Below are 20,172 nucleotides of genomic sequence, written 5' to 3' on the forward strand. Positions count from 1 at the left end.
AAAAAAAAAAAAAGAAAGAAATATAGTCAACAAGGATTATAACTACTGCGTACATAACCTTGCAGTATTAATGATAATACATGTTCCTCTGCTAGTAGACATATGGGCAGAAGGCTAGACAAGCAGACATGGCCAGGTGGAAAGGACTACATCTCTGTTGATACCAGGGTTGGGTAGGTGATATGTCCATACTCTTATCATAATAAGTTATAACTCAATTCATGTACATAGGAGAAGCAACAGGGGCAAAGCTCTGTAAAGTTCTTCCTCATAATCAAACCCTCTGAGAGAACGAGCCGCTGATCCTGGGTCCTCTGCACCATATTCTTGGGCAACATCAAGGTCATAACACAGCCCACAATGTTCTACATTCTGCTTTCGTGACTGGCAATTAGGGTCTTAAAAGTTTGTGAGCAGTCATCTAAAATGCAGCCACTGTTCATTCTCTCCCAGCCCAAGAAGAAAGAGAAAAGAAAACAAAGAAGAAGTAAATCAACCACTCCAAAGACTAATGGTCTCAACTTTCTTACGGACCCGAGACCAGGAGAGCTAGATGGTACCTGGCTACTGTCTACCATGGCTGACCACGCTAAAAGGGTCAGTACAAGATCCTGGATCGAGTCAGGGAGGCAATGTGGCACAATAATAACAAAAAGAAAAGAAAAAAAAACCAAAACAAAAAAAAAACTCATAAATCATTTTAAACAAAAGTTAGACTTACTGGTCCAACAGAGACTGGTGGTACCCCCAAGCGTACGGTCCTTAGTCTTCCCATTTGAACCTAAAACAAAGCTCACCCTCATGGCTCAGCTTTCATCCATATGACAGACAGACCTACGAGGCGATCACTCAGATCAGGGATGTGGTTCACTCCTGAGAATAACTAAACACCTAAGGTCAAAACAGCAGCATCTGCCCAAGGAAGAAAGAAGACCAAGAAAGGCAGGACAGAAGGCTTAATGGCAGTATGAATTACAGGGAAAGAGGAGAACAACTATACCATATGTATTGTAATTCATGTTATAAAACCAAATGTGATGATTGGTTGAATGGGAAAGCTAATTCTCTTTGTAAACTTTCGTTCAAATCACAAAATTTCTCCAAAAACAAATCCACATTCTCAATAAATATTCAATCATATTTTTATTTCATTCAATTACCTATAAAACTAAACTGAACTGAAAAGTATCTATTGACTGGCTGCTGAGAAAAGGGGAAGACATCACCAGGGATGCAGCCTGCTGTAAACCACAGACCAAGAGTAAGCGGGCAATCTGAACACATGTATCAACTTTGCTCTTACTTCTACACTCTCCAAATCATCTACCAGAAAGAAATTTTTCCTTATAAACCACACATGTGAAATACTCAAGTTACTTACGCTATTTCAAAAAGAGATGGCAGTTTCAAATATATACTTTATGCTTTGTAAAAATTCCTGCAATCCATGTAATAATAATAGAGACACATACAAAGAAAGTGGGATACTGTCAAGAAAAAAATCTGTTCCTGAGACATTCTACCAGGTGGGGCCTAGTCTGCGACACGCCTCGCCTGCAAAGAGGACCGCTTTTAAAAAGAGATGTTTAAGGGGAGCTCTGGTGGCCTAGTGGCAAGGAACTGCAACTACAATCCCAGAGGTGCACGGTTCAAATCCACCAGATGCTCTGCCGGGGAAGGAGGGACAATCTCCCCCTGTACCAGTCAGATATGATTTGACGGTACACTCACACAAGAATAATAAAAATTTTTTTTAAAAAAAGAGAAATGTTCAACACAACAAGAAACCAAAGAACTTTCCTGCTGAAATACATTATCTCAGTACTTGTCAAACCGTTATTTTTGTGAACACTAGTTTCAAAATCCCAAGAGGAAGTCGTCTAGAAGTTTCACAGAAGAATGTCTATAAAACACACAAACCCTCTATTTTCTTTCTGGAATCGAGTTACCCCGTTGCGAGCTCTATCGCTGCCACATTTACCTTCTCCGCTTTATCTGCTGCACAGTAACAACTTTTTCCAAGGCTGGAGGCTGGCAGGGACAGTCTTCCTCTCCTTGCTCAAGAGGAATCCTGACTGAACATCAACATTCTCACTAGTAGAGGACTGCCATTCTAGGAGAATGATGGGAAGTGACCAAGCTATGTACATGACAAATTTTAATTGGAAAAGACATTGCCAGGCAGGAGTTTTCAATCGAGTTGAGTTAGGAATGATGGAAATCTCCAAAGCGGCTTCAATGCTTCCTCCTCCTGTGCACGTGAAGTGCATTTAGAGTACATGGGTAGGATGGCCCTCCAAGAACAGCTCCCAGGGACTCATCCCTTCCCATCTCCTTCCAGCTCCCTCTAACCTCTCCCCAGGACCATACCTGACACTCAAGCTCACTGTTAGCAGCTCCAACTCCTTCATCCTCAACCAGTCATCACAGTCAACACACACACAACCTTTGCCAAACACAGGGCTCTAAGAAATCAAGGTCAATCAAAGGCAGTGCATTCCCATCAAAAGGCTAAAATCCTCTGCAGTCCGACTTCTTACCAAGAGCTGCACAGTAGATTCAGTGGGTCAAACCCAGCGAGCAGGAGATGAGGCAGCCATTCCTTGTAGCGTCCTTGGGCTTCAACCGCGTGATTTATGAATTCAGATAAATGGCTCCACCCTGTCAAGGGGCAACCTTTCTTCAAAAAGTAGCGGAAGACCGAAAACTTCTCAAAGTTCAGGCAGCAGGCTAAACGCAGTTCATTTAGCTGGGATCCATACTTCAAAAGAATATTCACAATCCCAAGGGCCTCACAGCTGTTCCACCAGATTACATGTGTAAATAAAAAACAAAACAAAAAAACAAGAGGTTAGAATGTGACATAAAATATTCTCCTGATAAACGGTCACCCTGGTCAACAATGGGAAAGAACAGCAGTGGATAAGAGAGTGGGAGGTGAGACTGGAGGACAAGGAGGTATTTATATTTCACTTTACATTCTCCTTCACATTGCTATTGGGTGGGTGGGTGGGTGGGTGGGTGTGTGGGTGCATGTGCGCGCGTAGGATCTTTTTAAGGAGAATTCTTACTTCTTAAAAAAAGATGGGTAATCTCCCGTCATGTAACTTACAGTCTCTGAGAAACCACTAGAGGGTCGACTTCAAGTTGACAGCATTAAGTTTTTAATTTCTTCATGTTCAACTATGAACAAGTACTACACTCACAATCTTTCTCCCAAGGAGTGGCTGGTGAATTTGAACCACCGGAGAGGTAGATGTCACCACTGGGCAAGCAGGGCAGTGCCCTGCGGGCTGCACCACCAAGACTTCGGTAAACTTTAGGTGGCTCCTTTAAAGTAAATGTGTCATTTTTAAAATTATTGTTGACATATAGAAATTGTCTCAAAAACTGACTTTTTTTGGTATAATTAAGTATCTCTAACATAACGTACTTGCCAAACAGGCTCTAAAGACAGATGACTCATTCCAAGACTCTCAGAGACATCATTTCTCCTTAGCAATGTTGTTGTTGTTGTTGTTGTTGTTGTTGTGTGCCACCGAGGAGACTATGACTCATAGAAACCCAATCCACAACAGCTCTGAATGCTGCTCTATCCTGAGCCAACCTCACTGTCTCTCACCTACCCCCATTACCTCAGTCAGTTGAATCAATCACCTCACTGAGGGTCTTCCTCTCCTGTGCTGTCCCTCCACCCTCCCAAGTATGACGTCCCTCTCCAAGGACTAATCCCTCCTTGCACCATGTCCAAAGTATGTCAGATGAAGCTTCAGAATCCTTGCCTCCAAGGGATTATAAGACATTATGATTAACTGCATTAATAAAGTATAATTAATATTAAAAACAAAATATATATATTTTTTAAAATCAATATAATTTGTAAACCTCTCAAATAAAAATGAGAACAAACAATGCAAGAAATAAAAAAGATCAGTATCATTAGATAAAATCAGGTCAGCTAAGCCCTAGTTCCCCTCTTACTGCCACAGATAAAATACATGAATATTCACGTGAACTGTCCTGAAATCTCTCAGGTTCCTTCTGCTTTCACCCATTCCTGCTAAAGGCATCTTTTTCTTCCATTTTCTCATTTGAGCTGAATAGCTCCACTGTGCCTGTGAAAGCCTGTCTGCATGTTCCTGCAGCTGTTCACTTTTTTGTCCCAAAGGGCAGATACTGCTTTTGCTTCTGCTCAGTACGGTGGAGGAGACATCTTTCCTATAAGACTCGGAGTAGTGGGAAGGGTTAAAGGTCACTGCTTCAAATGGAAGCTCAGCTTCTCAAAGGGATTGCCAGCAAAAAATGTTCCAGAAAGCTGATCCTGGCCTAAAAAAATCAAATAGACTGCATAATAAAAATGGAAGAAAACTTGAAGGGCAGAGACATTGTTTATATTTACTATTTTCATTACTTTTTTACATGAATGGTCCCATCTATTAAAGGAAGGAATTCTCTTAGGAGATAGCAGGCCAATAGTGTAAGAAGTCCCACATACAGTGAATTTACAGATCTCAAAAAAGTATTAGAAAATATCTAGTGGCCTAGTGGGTAAAGAGTTGCACCTCCAAACCCAAGGACAAGTCGTTCGAATCTACCAGCTGCTTTGCAGGAGAAAGGTAGGCAGTCTCCTCGGGCGTGATTTCCAGCCTCCAACTCCATGGTAAATAACAACATTACAAACGAGAAGATATAAGACTGTGACTCACTAATACCGCAAATCAAGTTACTATTGAGTATCTTTTTATATAATAAATGTACACCAAATTCCTGTAACAACATGTCAAGCAATTAAAAAAATACCATTTCAAAATTTACACCACTAACTTCATTATCCGTAACCAAATCTGTAAAACTCCAAACAGAAAATATTTAGTTTTAGAAAGTGGAGTCTTTCAACTCCCTTGGAACCACTTCTGAAAGCAAAAAATAAAATTTTTATTATTAACCAGTAAATGAGATAAAGAAGTTGAGGCACTATTTCAATAATAAACCGTTTAACAAGAAATAGTTCTTCTTAATTTAAATAGATACTTGATTATCTTTGTTATCTGAATGTTAATTCTAACGAATGAAATTCATTTTTAGGTATGTGATTCTACTGAAGATAAATCTTAAGATACTCTTCTATTGAAAAAATATGACAAAAAAAGCTAACCACTGTTGCACTGGGTTTCATCCTTGATTTCTCTTTTTCCTTAGGATCTGGTTTTATTTTGCTCTTGATGAACTTAGGAACATAAAGTCTACTAAGAGAATCTAAGTTTTCTGGCTTCTTCAGCAAGTTTTTGTACAGAGCCTCCCAATCATCTAAATGATTTCCACATTACATTTATACTGACTGACATACAAGCTAACAGCCAGACGCCAACTTATATAAATGCACCATACAGAGAGATGGATAACGGCTATCAAGCTGATCTCAGCTCACATTGAGCTTACAGGACACAATGTCCCCAGAGCTGTGTCGTTCCCACAAATACTGGCACAGTGAAGGCCAGAGCTTTCAAAGGTTGTGGTGAGCTGGTGGCAGATGCAGGTTCACATGCAGAATGAGGGGAGCTACTTCACCTCTATCTCCAGGGTTTCTAGGGTTCTCTGTATCTGATTTGTAAGACAAAAAAAAATGAGGTTTCTTCTGAGGTATTAGCTGCTGATGCTACTGCTGAGACTCAACTCATGACTAAGGCTGTCCTCAGGGTCACATCATGAATCAACGAAGATGTTAAAAAGAAAATGACAGTCACTTCCACACACGTCACTCCTCCAGGTAAGTATTTTCATGCTATGTCTGCTTCTGGTTACATTACAGAGGACTCAGAGCTCTGGTATTTTGAACAGTTTTAATTGTAAACAGTGAGAAAGAGACTGTCGTGAGCTTATTCCATCTAGGCTTCTGAAGAATTTCTTAGCAACACTGAGCTAACACTTTTTCTTTTTTTTTTCTCTCTCTCTCTCTCATAGCTCAGCAGCTAGGAGAAGTAAATCAACCACAGGTAACCACATTCACCATCAGGTTTCCTGGGCTATAAATCTTCGAGAGGACTCTACTCATCCTTCTCATGAAGGGACTGATGGATGCAAACTGTGGTTGGATTCTATGGTTAGCAGCTTGTAACCTGATATATTATGCACTACATCGAGAGAAAGATACAGACAGATAAGACACACATGCATGCACACACAGACAAGCCAGAAATACAGATGTTAGATGTAGTACTGATAAAAGCAATTTTAAAAAACCATCAACACCGCCTTACTGAAAATAGTGGTCTTCCATTTAGAAAGATAAATCTTAAAGGAGTATTCCATGACATTCTATGATATGATGCAATTTCTGCAAAGAAATTTTTCATTAATGACATCCCCACAAACTCAGTGTAAAATGCAGGCCTGGTGCAGTAGTGCTGTGCTGAATTACTGGTTTGTGTGTAACCACACAGGCCCATAGTGTAATAAGGGTCTGTGCACAAGCAGTGGCAAGGAGCTACTTTTGTTCTGAGAACTGTGAGAACTTGGTGGGAAAGTTCTCGGAGGCTCACAATAAGACTCGTCTTCTTGCAATTAGTGTGGAGTTTCTTGTGTATGTGCTTGGTGGGGCTCGAGGCTCCCCTGAAATCTACAGAACTGCAATAAAGAGACATTTAAGTCTGGGGTGGGGAGTATGTCTGGGAGCTTAAGTTCAGGATAAATAAGATGGTTATTATTTTACATCCTTCGAAGTGAAGAGAGGAAGCTGTATCTCATATATCAGCTAGGCATCTGGTACGAGATAGGACCCGTCCCTAGAGAGGGAGATCATACTGGGTCAAGCAGATCAGCAATAAAGGTCCTCAACACACTGGATGAACGATGGCTTCCAGTGCAGCAGTGACTGTGAGTCAGGGCAGGACTGAGCAGTGTGTCTGTCCCTTAACACAAAGGATCACTACAAGTCAGAACCAGCTCGACTCCACCAGGCAGCAACGACCACATTTTTACACACAGCAAAGGTTCACATTTCATATATGATTAAATGAATGATAACAACTGAAAAGGTTAGTATATAAGCCTCCAAGAAATATTTAAAATAACTTACAAGAAAATGAATACAATTTTAGGTTTGCCTGCAACCAGTTAGCATTAAAAACTAGACATACTCCATTATTAAAGAGATCACAGATACAACTTGATATGACTGTTTTGACAAATAGCCTTATTCCTATTCTCTCTTACAAAAACGTAGGCATCTATCTTACTTATCTGCTGCTATAATGGAAATATCACAAGTGAATGGCTTTAACAAATGGAAATTTATTTTCTCGTAGTTTAGAAGTCCATACTTACCATGACAGCTCTAGGGTAAGATTTCCTCTCTCTGTTAGCTCTAGGAAGGTATCTTTGTCTTTTTTAGCTTTTGTTTCTGTATGATCTCCACAGAGCTGGACGTCTTCCTCCTGGGTCCCCCTGGACTAAAAGACTCTCAGTTCAAGGAGCCCGGGTCCACAGGGCACACTCCACCTAGTTCTTCCTATGTGGTAAGAGATCCTTCCTTTTCTGCTAACTTCTCACTCTTTTTAACTCTTGTAAGATAAAAGATAATGCAAATCACAGCTCAGGGAAACTCTCCTTACAAGACAGCAAGGCTGGGACTTGGGTGATGATGTTGCATCCAACCTAACCTCCTTATCACTCTCGCCCATACTACAGAGGATGATCACACCATTCCACAATGCTGATCACCCACTGAGAATCACGACCCAGACAAAAGGACACATATGTGATGGGGACAAATTCAATCCATAAAAGGCTCTCTCATACACAAGCAGCTGGTCAGAAACCAGGAAAGCCGCAGCAAGTCTTCATTCCTATTTTTTTACCCCATGGAATCATGGCCCACTGGTAGAACAAATATTTACATTTTTCCTAAACTTAATTACACAAAGAAGTACTGCACACCAAATGCCTTACAAATGCAGTAAAGCCCACAATATTAAAGTGTTATCCTAGGCACTGAACGTATCTTTTAAATATGCATTTCAAATGATAAATAACAGCCAAAAATAGTCACTGCTTTACTTAATGAAAAGTTCTATTTGTAATCCTTAAGCTGTTTGGAAGACTATCATAAAATAACTGTTCCTACTTTTAATAGACTGAAAGTATTTCCTAAAACTAGTACTTTAAAAATGTAATTCAGCCTTTCTACGAAGATGGCGCCGAAAGCGAAGAAGGAAGCCCCTGCCCCTCCCAAAACTGAAGCCAAAGCAAAGGCATTAAAGGCCAAGAAGGCGTCCTGAAGGGCGTCCACAGCCAAAAAAAAAGAAGATCTGCACGTCACCCACGTTCCGGCTGCCTAAGATGCTGAGCCCCCGACGGCAGCCCAAATACCCCTGGAAGAGCGCCCCCAGGAGAAACAAGCTTGACCACTCTGCCATCATCAAATTTCCCCTGACCACTGAGTCAGCCATGAAGAAGATAGAAGATAACAACACACTTGTGTTCATTGTGGATGTCAAGGTCAACAAGCACCAAATTAAACAAGCTGTAAAGAAGCTCTATGGCATTGATGTGGCTAAGGTCAACACTTTGATTAGGCCTGATGGAGAGAAGAAGGCCTATGTTCAACTTGCTCCTGATTATGATGCTTTGGATGTTGCCAACAAAATTGGGATCATCTAAACTGAGTCCAGCGGGCTAATTCTAAATGTAATAAATTTTTCTCACCATAAAAAAAAAAAATGTAATTAAGATCTATAGAGGGAAGGGGGGGAAACCGTAGTATTACCTCATTTTTACAGCTTTACTGAACTATTAACCTATTTCTCTGTTTTCTGTATTAACAATTTAGCACTGCCAAAGATACTTAGCTTCATCATGAGAGGACGTCACTTGGGAATCACTCTCCAAAGCTGCTGTGGTGGTTAGTAAACCGGAGTGAGTGTGAATTCATGGCAGCCCCGTGTGTGCAGGAGGAGCTGTGTCAAGTCTTCTCAGCTGTGACCGTTCAGAACCAGACCGCCAGGCCTGTCCTCCTCAGCACCTCTGGGTAGTCAAGCACTTAACCATTCCCACCACACAAGGATTCCCACATAAGTACAACAAGAAATAATAAAAACATAGCAAATATACATACTCTTTCTGGAACGCCATACACATGGGGGAATTGACGCCAAAGACGAGACACATCTGGGCATCAGGGCTGTAGCCATTCTGGAGCAGGACTTCTAGGCAATCTTCATGCCCTCCGTACACAGCTGAGTAAACAGGGCTCACTTGATCAGGCTCCGTGTCACAGGCCCGGTGAGTAACAGGTATTAACAATTCCAAGACCCTGCAAATACACAAACCCAGAAGCTGTTCATGATTTACATGTACAGGTAAACCTTTCTACCACCAGTTATCTTAATTATCACTGACGGATTCTGAGAATTCTATCTCCAGTGAATCTTCTACCTACATCAAAATTACAGAATGCTACATCATTAGTGCAAAATGTTATTCACTGTTGCTTAATATATCGAGTCCTAATTATCTAAAATAAAATTATATAAGCCAAGTACTGGTTCTGACTTGATGGTATTCAACAACAGATAAAGTAATTCTACGTTTCCCTTTCTATTCTTCACGAGTTCTTTGTCTTCCCACCAACAGCATTTAAAATGTCAGTGCACTACACATAAACTTGCCTCGAGAAAACACTCTTCTCTTTCAAGTCCCAAGTTTCATTTTTCTAATCATTAAGCATTTTTAAAGATGATGAATGACACAAAATGAAGAACTGTCTTTTCATCAGGAAAGTCATGTAGTGAATTGTTTTGTGGCCCCCAAAATACATATATACACATGTATAATGATATAATGTGCAAGCTACATAATAATCCTGATAAACCAAACAACTATAGGAGTATTAGGTGTGAAATGCACCACACCCTGCTTTCACACAACCTTAATCTGAGAGTTGAGAGAATTTGCCTTGGTGTGGCCAGTATGACCCTTTATCTCCTCTGAGGTAAAAGCGGAGAGAAATAAGCCTGAGAAGGGGTGGGTGATGAGCCAACCAGTAATCATCACTAGGAGGAGACTGCAGTTTCCAGACCGAAGCCCAGAACAGAAGGAGGTCTCCAGGACACACTGGGCCCGTAGGTAAGGAGGACTTTCTGTCACAGTCTGCAGAGAGAGTGGGCCTTCTCCTAGAGGCAGCACCTTCAGTTTGAACGTCCACACTCCTCAACTGGTAAAAGAACAAATTCTCATTTGTGAAAGCCTCCACTTTGTCTACATTTTAATAGTCTTAGATAACTAAAACACAGAAGATACCAGAATTTCTCCTTATGTTATTAATAATATTCTATTTTCTGAAAATAATATGAACTCTTTAAAAGCAGGAAGCATTGGTGGCTTAAGGAAAAGAGTTGCAGCACCAACTCAAAGGTATGCAGTTTGAATCCACCAGCTGCTCTGCAGGAGAAAGATCTGCAGTCTCCTCCCGTGAGATTAACTGAGTCTGAAAACATGCTGAAGGGTCAGCTATGGGTTGATTCAAATTCAATGGTACACAACAGTTTAAATGCAAGGGTTTGCTTAGACATTGTAATAAGTTAACTGCATTGCCTAGGAATGTCTGAAAAAAAATGTTATCTGTAAACTTTCATTCAAATTAAACAAGATTTACAACTACATTTTTTTAAAAAGTATAAAATTCAACAACCTTTTGTTAAATGCTTTTTTAATTGTGATTTTAAACAAAATTTTACAGAAAAGTTGGATTTTCTTTCATTCTTTCATTCATTCATTCACTCATTCATTGTTGTATTTTCTTCCCTAAACCCGCAGTTTACTTTTCCTAAAGAAAACATTCATCATTGCAAAATTTCCTCCCTCACCTCCCCAATCACACTAAACGTTTTCTTAACATCTCTTAAATTTAGTATATATATATTTGTTTTATCAATAAAAATGTTTAAAAAAAAAATCACTATTCCAAAAGTGACAAACAGCTACATTTGAGGAAATGGTCAAATCAAGTGCCACCTAGTGGCAACAATCACCAAATTGCAGACCTTGCTTCCCTCCTGCACTAAACAGTTGAAGTCCTAGCAGACTCAGAGCTGGGCAGCTGGTCTCTGAAGCAGTCCCGGCTCTTCTCCCACGGACCTCCTGATGGGTTCGAACCGCCAGAGAGGCACCAACTTTTGGGTTGGTAGTGCAACATCCTACAGAGTAAGCCACCAAAGCTCCTTACATAAAGCTTCCTATTAAAAAAAACAAAACAAACCCCAAAACATCCTACAGGGACTTCTGCTGGTGCAGTCCACGGCAGAATGCACCGCTAACCCAAGGGTTTATGTCTTTCTGACAGTTCAAATCCACCGGCTATTACATAGGACAAAGATGGGCAATCTCCTCCCGGGCAATTTACAGCCTCTGAAAACCTAGTGGAGGGTCAGCTACAGACACAAAATATTACTATAAAATGATGACTTTTCTTCTAGAATTAAAATGCCACAGAATTGAAACAATGAATCTGTAGAAGCTATTCGATGTCCACTTTATGTAAAGCCTGTCGTCGGTTGTGGGTGTGTGCCATCGAGCTGGCACTAACTCCTCTGCCCATCTTTCCCTCTCGGAGCAGCTGGGGGGTTCGAGCTGAGGGCCTTTGGGCTGGTCAGTGCAACTCCTGACCACGAGACCAACAGAGCTCCCTTCGTTAAAGGCTGCAATGGGGAAAACTTTATGGGACAATTCGACTCTGTCACAAGGGGGCAGCCCAGGAATAGGAAGTAGCTCAATCGTGCCTCGTAATAATATACTCTGTTCTAACAATATTATTGCTGTTGCTGCTGTGCACCATCGAGCTGGAACCAACTCAGAGCTGACCCTCCAGCAGGGTTTCAGAGGCAGTAAATCACATGGGAGGAGGCTGTCCATCCTTCTCCTGTGGAGCAGCTAGTGCGTTTGAACCATGTACCTCGGGTTAAATCACAATTAAAAAAGAAAATATTTAATAATTAGGTTTTAGAATTGTATCCTTTTTTTAGAAAAATGTATTTTTAAATCTTGTTTTATTTGAGTGAAAGTTTACAGATCACATTGTTTTTCCAGACATTAACAGGCAATACAGCACAGTTCATTCCCACCAGGCCACCAGAATGCCCTGCAACAGTACTGTTGTGGTGGTGGTGTGTCATCGAGTCAGCACAGACTCAGCGCTGACCCTCCAGCAGGGTTTCAGAGGCAGTTAATTGCACAGGCTCATGCTTCTCCCATGGAGCAGCCGGTGGATTCGAACCACGTGTGGGACTGCAGCCCAGCTTCTGACCACTAGGCCAGCACAGCTCCTAATAATATTAGAAATCCCAATTTCAAGGAGTTCAAATTTTACTTAGGTCTCTCTCCAGTAATTTCATGGGACCTTTTAGCTCATAATGAATAATAAAAGAGGCAAGGGAAAATGTTGACTTGAACTTGAAACTAGAGATGCACCGTCAAAGGGTTTAAGACGGAAGGGCTACCCAGCACATGCCAAATAAAGACTGGATTCTAATAGTGGTTAGAAATGCAAAACCATTCCAGGGCCAGGAAAGTAAACGAAGTAAGAAAGCAGTCAGACGGCCACATTAAGACAATGAGGTTAAAGTTGGGAAGAAAGAGGAGATTGTGGCCATAACTACAGAAACCAGAAGAAGATTCTTCCGACTGAAAGATTTCCTGGTATTAACCCCACCTCTAGTCATGCTGGGAGCTCTGGTGACTCAGTATTAAGGAGGTGGGCTGCCAACCCAAAAGCACATGGTATGAATTCCCGAGCTTCTCCAGGCAGTGAAAGATGGGAGACCGCCTCTCGGGATTAACGGCCTCTGAAAACCCACTGGAGGGTCAAGTATGAGTCGGTTCTGACCCAACGGTACACACAACTAGCCACTCTAGCTCATACCAAAGGTAGAAGACTAAGATGAGCTGGACAGACACAGGACACAGATTAGGGGTGAATCAGTCAGTCAGCTAATTGGTTGGGAAGAGAGTAACAAGATTTTTTTTTGCCTGGAGGTAAAAGGGTTGGCCCAGAGTATTTATTAACTCTTGACTGTGAGGTAATTTTTTAACACTTACTTTGCATGGCCCATTTGTGCAGCTGCGTGAATAGGTAACTGCCAATTGTCCTCATTACAATAAAGATTAGGATCTGCCTTGCTGGACAGCAGAAGTTCCACGCATTTTAGGTGACCCTCCTGAGAAGCAATGAATAATGGGGTAGCTTTGTCCAAGGCTTGGCAGTTGACATTGGCACCTAAGAGAAAACAAAGGGTTTAACAAGTAATCCTCATTTATGCAGCAAAAGACCATAATAAAGAACACAGGTTTCAAAGCATAAAAAGGTTTCACAGCACAATAGGTGTCTCTCTCAGTGGATATTCTGAAATAAACATATTTCTTTTGTTAATTTGTTAATAATCACTTAAACTGGTTTTGCTTTTATGTTGTCAAAAAAAAAAAACAAGTGGCTAATAAATCGTAATGCATTTTTAAAATAAAAGAAATCCAATTTAATGAAGGATTCATTTCATTCTAATCCCTTCCTTAATTACTAGCATGCTATGAATCTAATAAGCAATTGTTTGAAAAGGAAAAATGGAAATCATCAACTATAAATCAAGTTCATGATAATTACTAAAAAAGTTAGAATACCAAATTAGGACACTTTATAGAAGCAACGCCTTATTTCAGCCTAAAGTTTATGAAAATAATAACTACTAGCAGATAAGACATATTGTCGCTAGGTCTGAAGAGGGTCCTTACTCCTCTATGGACGAATGATTAACAAATTCTTTTAAAAAATGAAAGTCCACAATAAAACGGAAAAAGTCTACATAAAAGAGTGAGTAGATTTTAAAAAGTGTACCTTCTGGCAAGTTATTTAAACATCAGTATGTAAAGATCTGAAAAGCTGAAAAAGACTTGAATTTTTGTAAAGCTTTTTTAAAAAAAGCAGACATCTCAAAGATGCCTTAGTGACAAAGAACATGTTATGTTAAGTCTGGCATTATTATATATTACCGTGGAATATTCACATATTCTACAATCTATCCCAGTGGGAAAATAATTACCAAGGAGGAAACAATTTATTTGTTAACAATTGCATAAATTAACCAAAGCCCTAAGATGGGTAAAGATTATCTAAAACACAAATGGTAAATTTCCATTTACAGGAACTTGTGAAATCTCAGATGGGCATTCAACTTGTCTAGACCACTTAAATCTTCCTGGTTCAACCGAAGCAGCTGCTTTGTATTCTGCCAGACTCGGGAGAGTGAACACATTACCAAGAAGGGATCAGCTCACAAAACAAGCCGCTCTGCTTCACGTGGCTTTAAATCAATGCTTTATTTTGACTGGTAATTTCAAAGCAAACTCCGGCGGCCTAGTGGCAAGAAGCTGCACTGCAATCCTGAAGGCACATGGTTTGAGGCCACTACTTTACTCCTCTGCGATTAAGTGCTTCTGAAAACCCCCTGGAGGGTCAGCTATGGGTCGGTTCCAACTCGAGAATATACAACAACAACAACACAACAATTTCAAAGTACCAGGAAAAATAAGGACTAGAGATGAAAGGGTAGGAAAAATGATAGGGGAAAAGAAACCCTTTATGAAGTTGGGAAGTGCTTGCTTCAACAGCACACGTTCTACAACTGAAACAATACAGAGATCAGCACAGCCCCTGTGTAAGGATGACGTGCAAATTCGTGAAGGATTCCACTTTAAAAAAAAAAAAGAAAGCACAAAAAGTTGAAAAGTAATGTTACACACGAACAAGTGCAACATACGAGTTATGTAACACACATACTTTTCTAGTTGGGGGGGCACCAAAAAAGGACAAAGCAAAAGAGGTGCTTAGCACGCCAGTGTTCAGCACAAGGAAAGAGCACTTAACGCACAGTTTAACTTACGTCAGTCTAACTATTAGTTAGGTGGTGGTGGTGGTAGTTTGTACCACAGAGTCGGAAGCAACCCACAGCTAACCCTCCGGGTTTTCAGAGGCAGTTAATCGCACAAGAGGAGGCTGACCATGCTTCTCCCATGGAGCAGCTGGTGGATTCGAACCTCGTGCCTTCAGGATTACCGTGCAGCTTCCTGCCACTAGGCCAACATTAGTAAGTAGAATTAGGCTTACCTGGATCTACAATCAGCACCCATGATAGCATCAGTCAAAGAATCAAAAAGATGTGTTGCATAGGGAAATAGTGCTGTCAAGGATCTCTTTAAAGTGCAAAAGAGCAACAATGTCAGTTTAAATATTAAAGTGCATTTTATCTAAACCTTGATCTTTTCAACTTGACAACACATTCCAACAACAACTGGAACTTAAGGGACTAGAAGTTATAAACTAAATTAGGACAGACTTCAAGAATATACCTAATAGTAGGAGGAGGAAGACTGGAAATAAAAAAGTTAGATCCAAACCTTAATTCTGCCAGGAAATAATTTCTGGATCTCTGGAAAGGCACTTCTTAATATCTTAGGACTTGGGATTTTTAATCTAAAAAATGCTCATCTAATTAACTGATTTTGGAGATCCTCTCAGCTCCAAGATTTATAGTCACAATACTGACTATAACAGATACCTTAAACTGGCACTTAATGGATGTTTGTTTATTTTACTATGTCATCTCATCAGGTAACATAGGGAGAAAGTAGAAATAAGAAAATGCATGTTCTTCTGTCTACATAGATTTTTATTTGTACATTTAAGGGTACTTTTTTAAAAAGGCAAAATTTAAAACAGAAACAACAAAATCACTGCCACTCTGGTAGTCTGTCCCGTCGTCCGTGTGTGTGTCCTGTTGTCCTCTCACGCCCTCCCCCATCCTCAGTGATCTGTCTTCATCAGGTAGCGCCATGTTTGCATACATCGTGTTAGGAAAGAATTTAAAAGCCCAATAAGGTTTAGGAAGAATATGTAGTCACAGATATGCCATCGAGTAAGAACATCTCCTCAACCCTATCTTCTCTGGCAATGCATAATATATCATGGTGGTCATGAAGGAGATTTTAATAGGTTTATGTTGTTGTTAACATAATCAAATCCTCCCATTCTTTAAACCTATTCAAATAAGCACACAATTGATAAGAACATACAACTCAAAGGGGTAATACACATAGGAGCTTTCAAATAAACTAATTAAGCCTGAGATATTCTTGTACACTGGAGACTATGAACTGCTCAGCTTCCTCTGAAGGAGGACAGCCCATCAGTCCACTTGTCAATAAACCTCATTTAGTGACAGACCCCTGTGTTTCCATGGAGATAAATCGGTACATGTGTATTGGACTATGTTAGTCAAACACAGTAACCAAGCTCACGTATCAACGTGCATTTATTTTTATTTCTCATTTAAGTAAAACCAATACATTTCACAAGCGGGTTTATATCTGGTCAAGAATGAGTCTTTAGGAAGTTAAAACTCAGCACCTTAACCGTACAAGGTCTAACACATTCGTCTTACCTGACGCAATAAGCGCAGTCAAGCTTTCCAGCTTGCCATACTGAGCAGCCACAAATAAGGGCGTGATCCCAAAGTCATCCTGGCATTCCTTGTCCACTCCCTTTTTAAGAAGCAACTTTATGATCTCAACATTTTCCTGAAACACAGTTTCAGATTTTCAGTAAGAGAAAACAAAGAAAATAAAAGATGATCTTTTTACTATTGCTCTCTTTTCTCTTTCTCAAGTTTAAAAAAAAGGCTTTTTAGAAATGTATTGCAGTGGGACATCATGCTGGGTAGAGTGGAGGGACAGCGCAGGAGGGGAAGACCCTCTAAGAAGTGGATTGATTCAGTGACTGGGATAATCGGGATCGGAGTGTCAGAGGCAATGAGATTGGCACAGGATAGAGCAGGGTTTAGGGCTGTTGTACATAGGGTCACTATGAGTCGCAAACGACTCGACGGCACATAACAACAAACAACAACAAAGAGTTAGTTAGTTACTCTAGAACAAGTCTTTTATCAGATACCGGTTTTGAAATGGTTGTGTTTTGTCTTTTAATTTCTTTGTGCCTTTTTATGTTTTGATGAAAGGAAGCTTCAAAATGTTGGTGAATGTTAACACTTCACCTCACATGCTTTGAGTGTGTTGTCAGGAGGGAAAAAAAAAAGACATCCTACTGGGAAAGGCAGAGGGTCAGAGAAAGAGAGGAAGACCCTGGACAAGGTGGAGTGAGTGGCACAATAACTGTGACACTGGACTTGAACATGAACAACAACAACAACACTGCAGTGGGAAAACACTGGCCACACAATCAGATGACCCTACACCTTTGATTAGCTCATTAAACATAAATATATGAAACACTGGCCTCTATAAATTATAATCCTTATAAGCCCGCTAAATTAGCTTGCTAGCTGAGGCAGTCAGAGCTATCACGGCTTCTAAACACGGTTCTAAATAATGTAAGCCATTGGACTTTATCAATTTCTACTCCAAGCAGCCTGATAGTTTGTTAACTTTGCTTTCAACGTTTCAAAAACTTGGATAATTCCTGCAGCCCCAAACCCACTACAGCTGCTAGAGCAGCTGGCTGGCTTGGAATGATCATGAGCACTTAGACTGCCTCTCTGTCCTGAACTGACTGGCCACCATAAACCACAGGCAAGCAGGAAGCACAAAACTGTACAGATCACTCATTTGAGAAGGGTAAAACACACAATTTACATGGAAATGAAAGAATAAATTCAGAGATTACCTGATACGCAGCCTGGTGCAGGGCATTCCATCTACACATAGAATGGGATCCATTAACATTTGCTCCATGCCGAAGCAACATTTTTAACACATCCATCTGCCCATTTTCAACAGCTGCAATACAGTAGTAAAAGAAAAAAGAAGAAAAAAAATCATGTGTCAGCAAAAAGGCATGTATGTAAGCCTTAGTCTTAGTCTAAACCTATAAACATATACCTAATTTTTTGTATACACAAACAAAATTATCTTCAATATTTTTTTAATTTATTTATTTTTCATTTCAATGAACATCTACAGAGATTTTGGAATTCCATTCATTCATTGTTGCACCTTTCTCCCCGCCCACCTCACCTCACACCCACCCCCCTTTGCTCCTCTCCCTGAAAAGCAAAAGAAAAACTCCCTCATTGGTACACAATCCCCCCCGCACTCCCCCCAACCCCAAATATAATCCATTCCGCAACCCTCATTGCGCTCAGAGGGGAGCTCTAGTGGCCTAGTGGTAAGAAGCTCACTGCAATCCCAGAGGCATACGGTTCAATCCACCACCAGATGCTCTACCGGGAAAGGAGGGACAATCTCCTTCTGTACCAGTCAGATCCGATTTGACGGTACACACACACACGCACACACAATAATAAAATTTTAAAAATATTATAAAGAAAAAAGATGATAATTCAGGAACACTCAAAATGCACACGAGAAATGGAAGCAGAAGGCAAACATTTACTCTCAGGAAGGCAACTGAGTGGGAGGGGGCAGAAGAAGAAGTGGTGGAGAGGTAGAGTCTCCAAGGGTGTGGAAGGTGCGTGTCATTATTATTTGGCCCCAGGCTGTAAGAGTCACCGACAAAGCGAAAGAGCAACAGCTCAGGCTCTGCACCTTAGTTACTTTTATTGTTCTAGACAAAAATCTTCCTTAAAATGATGTTCTTCTAGGGAGCTCTGGTGGCCCAGTGGCAAGATGCTGCACTGTAATTCCAGAGGTATGCGGTTCAAATCCACCAGATGCTCTGCTGGAGAAGGAGGGAGCAATCTCTTCCCGTAACAGTCAGATCTGATTTGACGGTACACATAAAAATAATACAATAAAAATTTAAAATAAGGCGAGCTCTGGTGGCCAAGTGGCAAGAAAGTGCACTGCAATCCCAGAGGTGCATGGTTCAAATCCACCAGATGCTCTGCTGGAGAAGGAGGAACAATCTCCTCCTGTACCAGTCAGATCTGATTTGATGGTACATGCACACACACAAAAATAATAAAATAAAAAAAATTATGTTCTTCTATCCAGGCAGGAAAACAGGGTAGAAACTTCTGGAGGCTGATAAATGACAAGCATATCAGTAACAGTAACTTAACCCCCAACCACATGAATCCTAATGTTAACTTGGAGGAAACAAGTTATGAAATAGTACAGGAATTTTATTTGATTTTCATATCTAATCTCATGATAGTAAGTTCCTTCCCCCTTTTGGGAATTTCACCCATCTCCCTTGACCTTGGACACCATATTCTCCCCACTTGTAAGTGGTCTTCTTACACTATCATCCCCTCAATTTCTCTCACTGCCTCTTCTCTACTAGGCTCTACTGTTCAATATGCAAATACACTCCCTAAAAATAATAATCTAGGGAGGAAAATGGGCACCAATGAATGAATGAAAAATCCAACTTTTCTGTAAACTTTTGCTAAGTTCAAAATAAAAAAGGTAAAAAAAAAAACTAAAAAGAGCAAGCTGGGGAGATGGGAGAGGGAAAACAGTGGGGAGGGAGGGAAATGTGCAACAACGAATGAATGAAAAATCCAACTTTTCAGTAAACTTTCGGTAAAATAGCAATAATAAAGGAAAAATTTAAAAAAGAATGAGCTGGGGGAGAGGGAAGGGAGGAGGAGAGGGAGGAAAATGTGGAACAACGAATAAATGAATGGAAATCCAACTTTTCTGTAAAGTATTGCTAAAATTACAACCAGAAAAAGAAAAAATTAACAATTTCTCATCACTTCTCCCATCAACATGCTATTTTCCTTTGTTCTTTTTTTAAACCATTTAAGTTCTCAAGAGGATGTGTACAAATATGCAAAAGGGGGAGAAGGGGTGTAGAAAAGGGACAAAAGAGAGAGAATCACTAGAATCGTAGAGTTTAGTGGGCGATGGGGCTGGAGGAACAGGAAGGATTCAATGGGGACTGAAAAGATGGGTGACACTAGGTATCAATCAACAGTCATTAACTGTATACAATCTATAAAAATGACTGTATAGCACGGTGCACAGGAAAAAAAAACACTATGTTAATCAACGTTTGTACAAAACATATGGACATGAGCAAAACATGATTAAAAAAAAAAAGTACTTTTCAAGGCTACATTCAGCGTTTTCTCTTGCCATGAGACACTCACTCACTGATTTAGCCAATTCATTACCAAGTGTCTAATGTATATTATGCAATGTTCTAGA

At 40.3% G+C, this 20,172-nt stretch overlaps 1 protein-coding gene across 1 annotated transcript in view; it reads right to left on the reverse strand.

Moving 5' to 3' along the window:
* The window catches only part of ASB3 (ankyrin repeat and SOCS box containing 3), a 112,839-nt gene that overhangs the window by 45,430 nt on the left and 47,237 nt on the right, over nt 1-20,172 (reverse strand). Inside the window, exons 4-8 of the mRNA XM_006881016.1 lie at nt 17,720-17,832; nt 16,482-16,617; nt 13,090-13,267; nt 9,113-9,310; nt 2,541-2,798 (exon numbers count right to left, since the gene is read on the reverse strand). Of these exons, the coding sequence (XP_006881078.1) occupies nt 2,541-2,798; nt 9,113-9,310; nt 13,090-13,267; nt 16,482-16,617; nt 17,720-17,832 (883 nt within the window). The remainder of the gene's footprint in view (nt 1-2,540; nt 2,799-9,112; nt 9,311-13,089; nt 13,268-16,481; nt 16,618-17,719; nt 17,833-20,172) is intronic.

This window comes from Elephantulus edwardii, unplaced genomic scaffold, assembly GCF_000299155.1.
Source record: "Elephantulus edwardii isolate Elephantulus edwardi_28Jun2011 unplaced genomic scaffold, EleEdw1.0 scaffold00011, whole genome shotgun sequence".
NCBI lineage: Eukaryota > Metazoa > Chordata > Mammalia > Macroscelidea > Macroscelididae > Elephantulus > Elephantulus edwardii.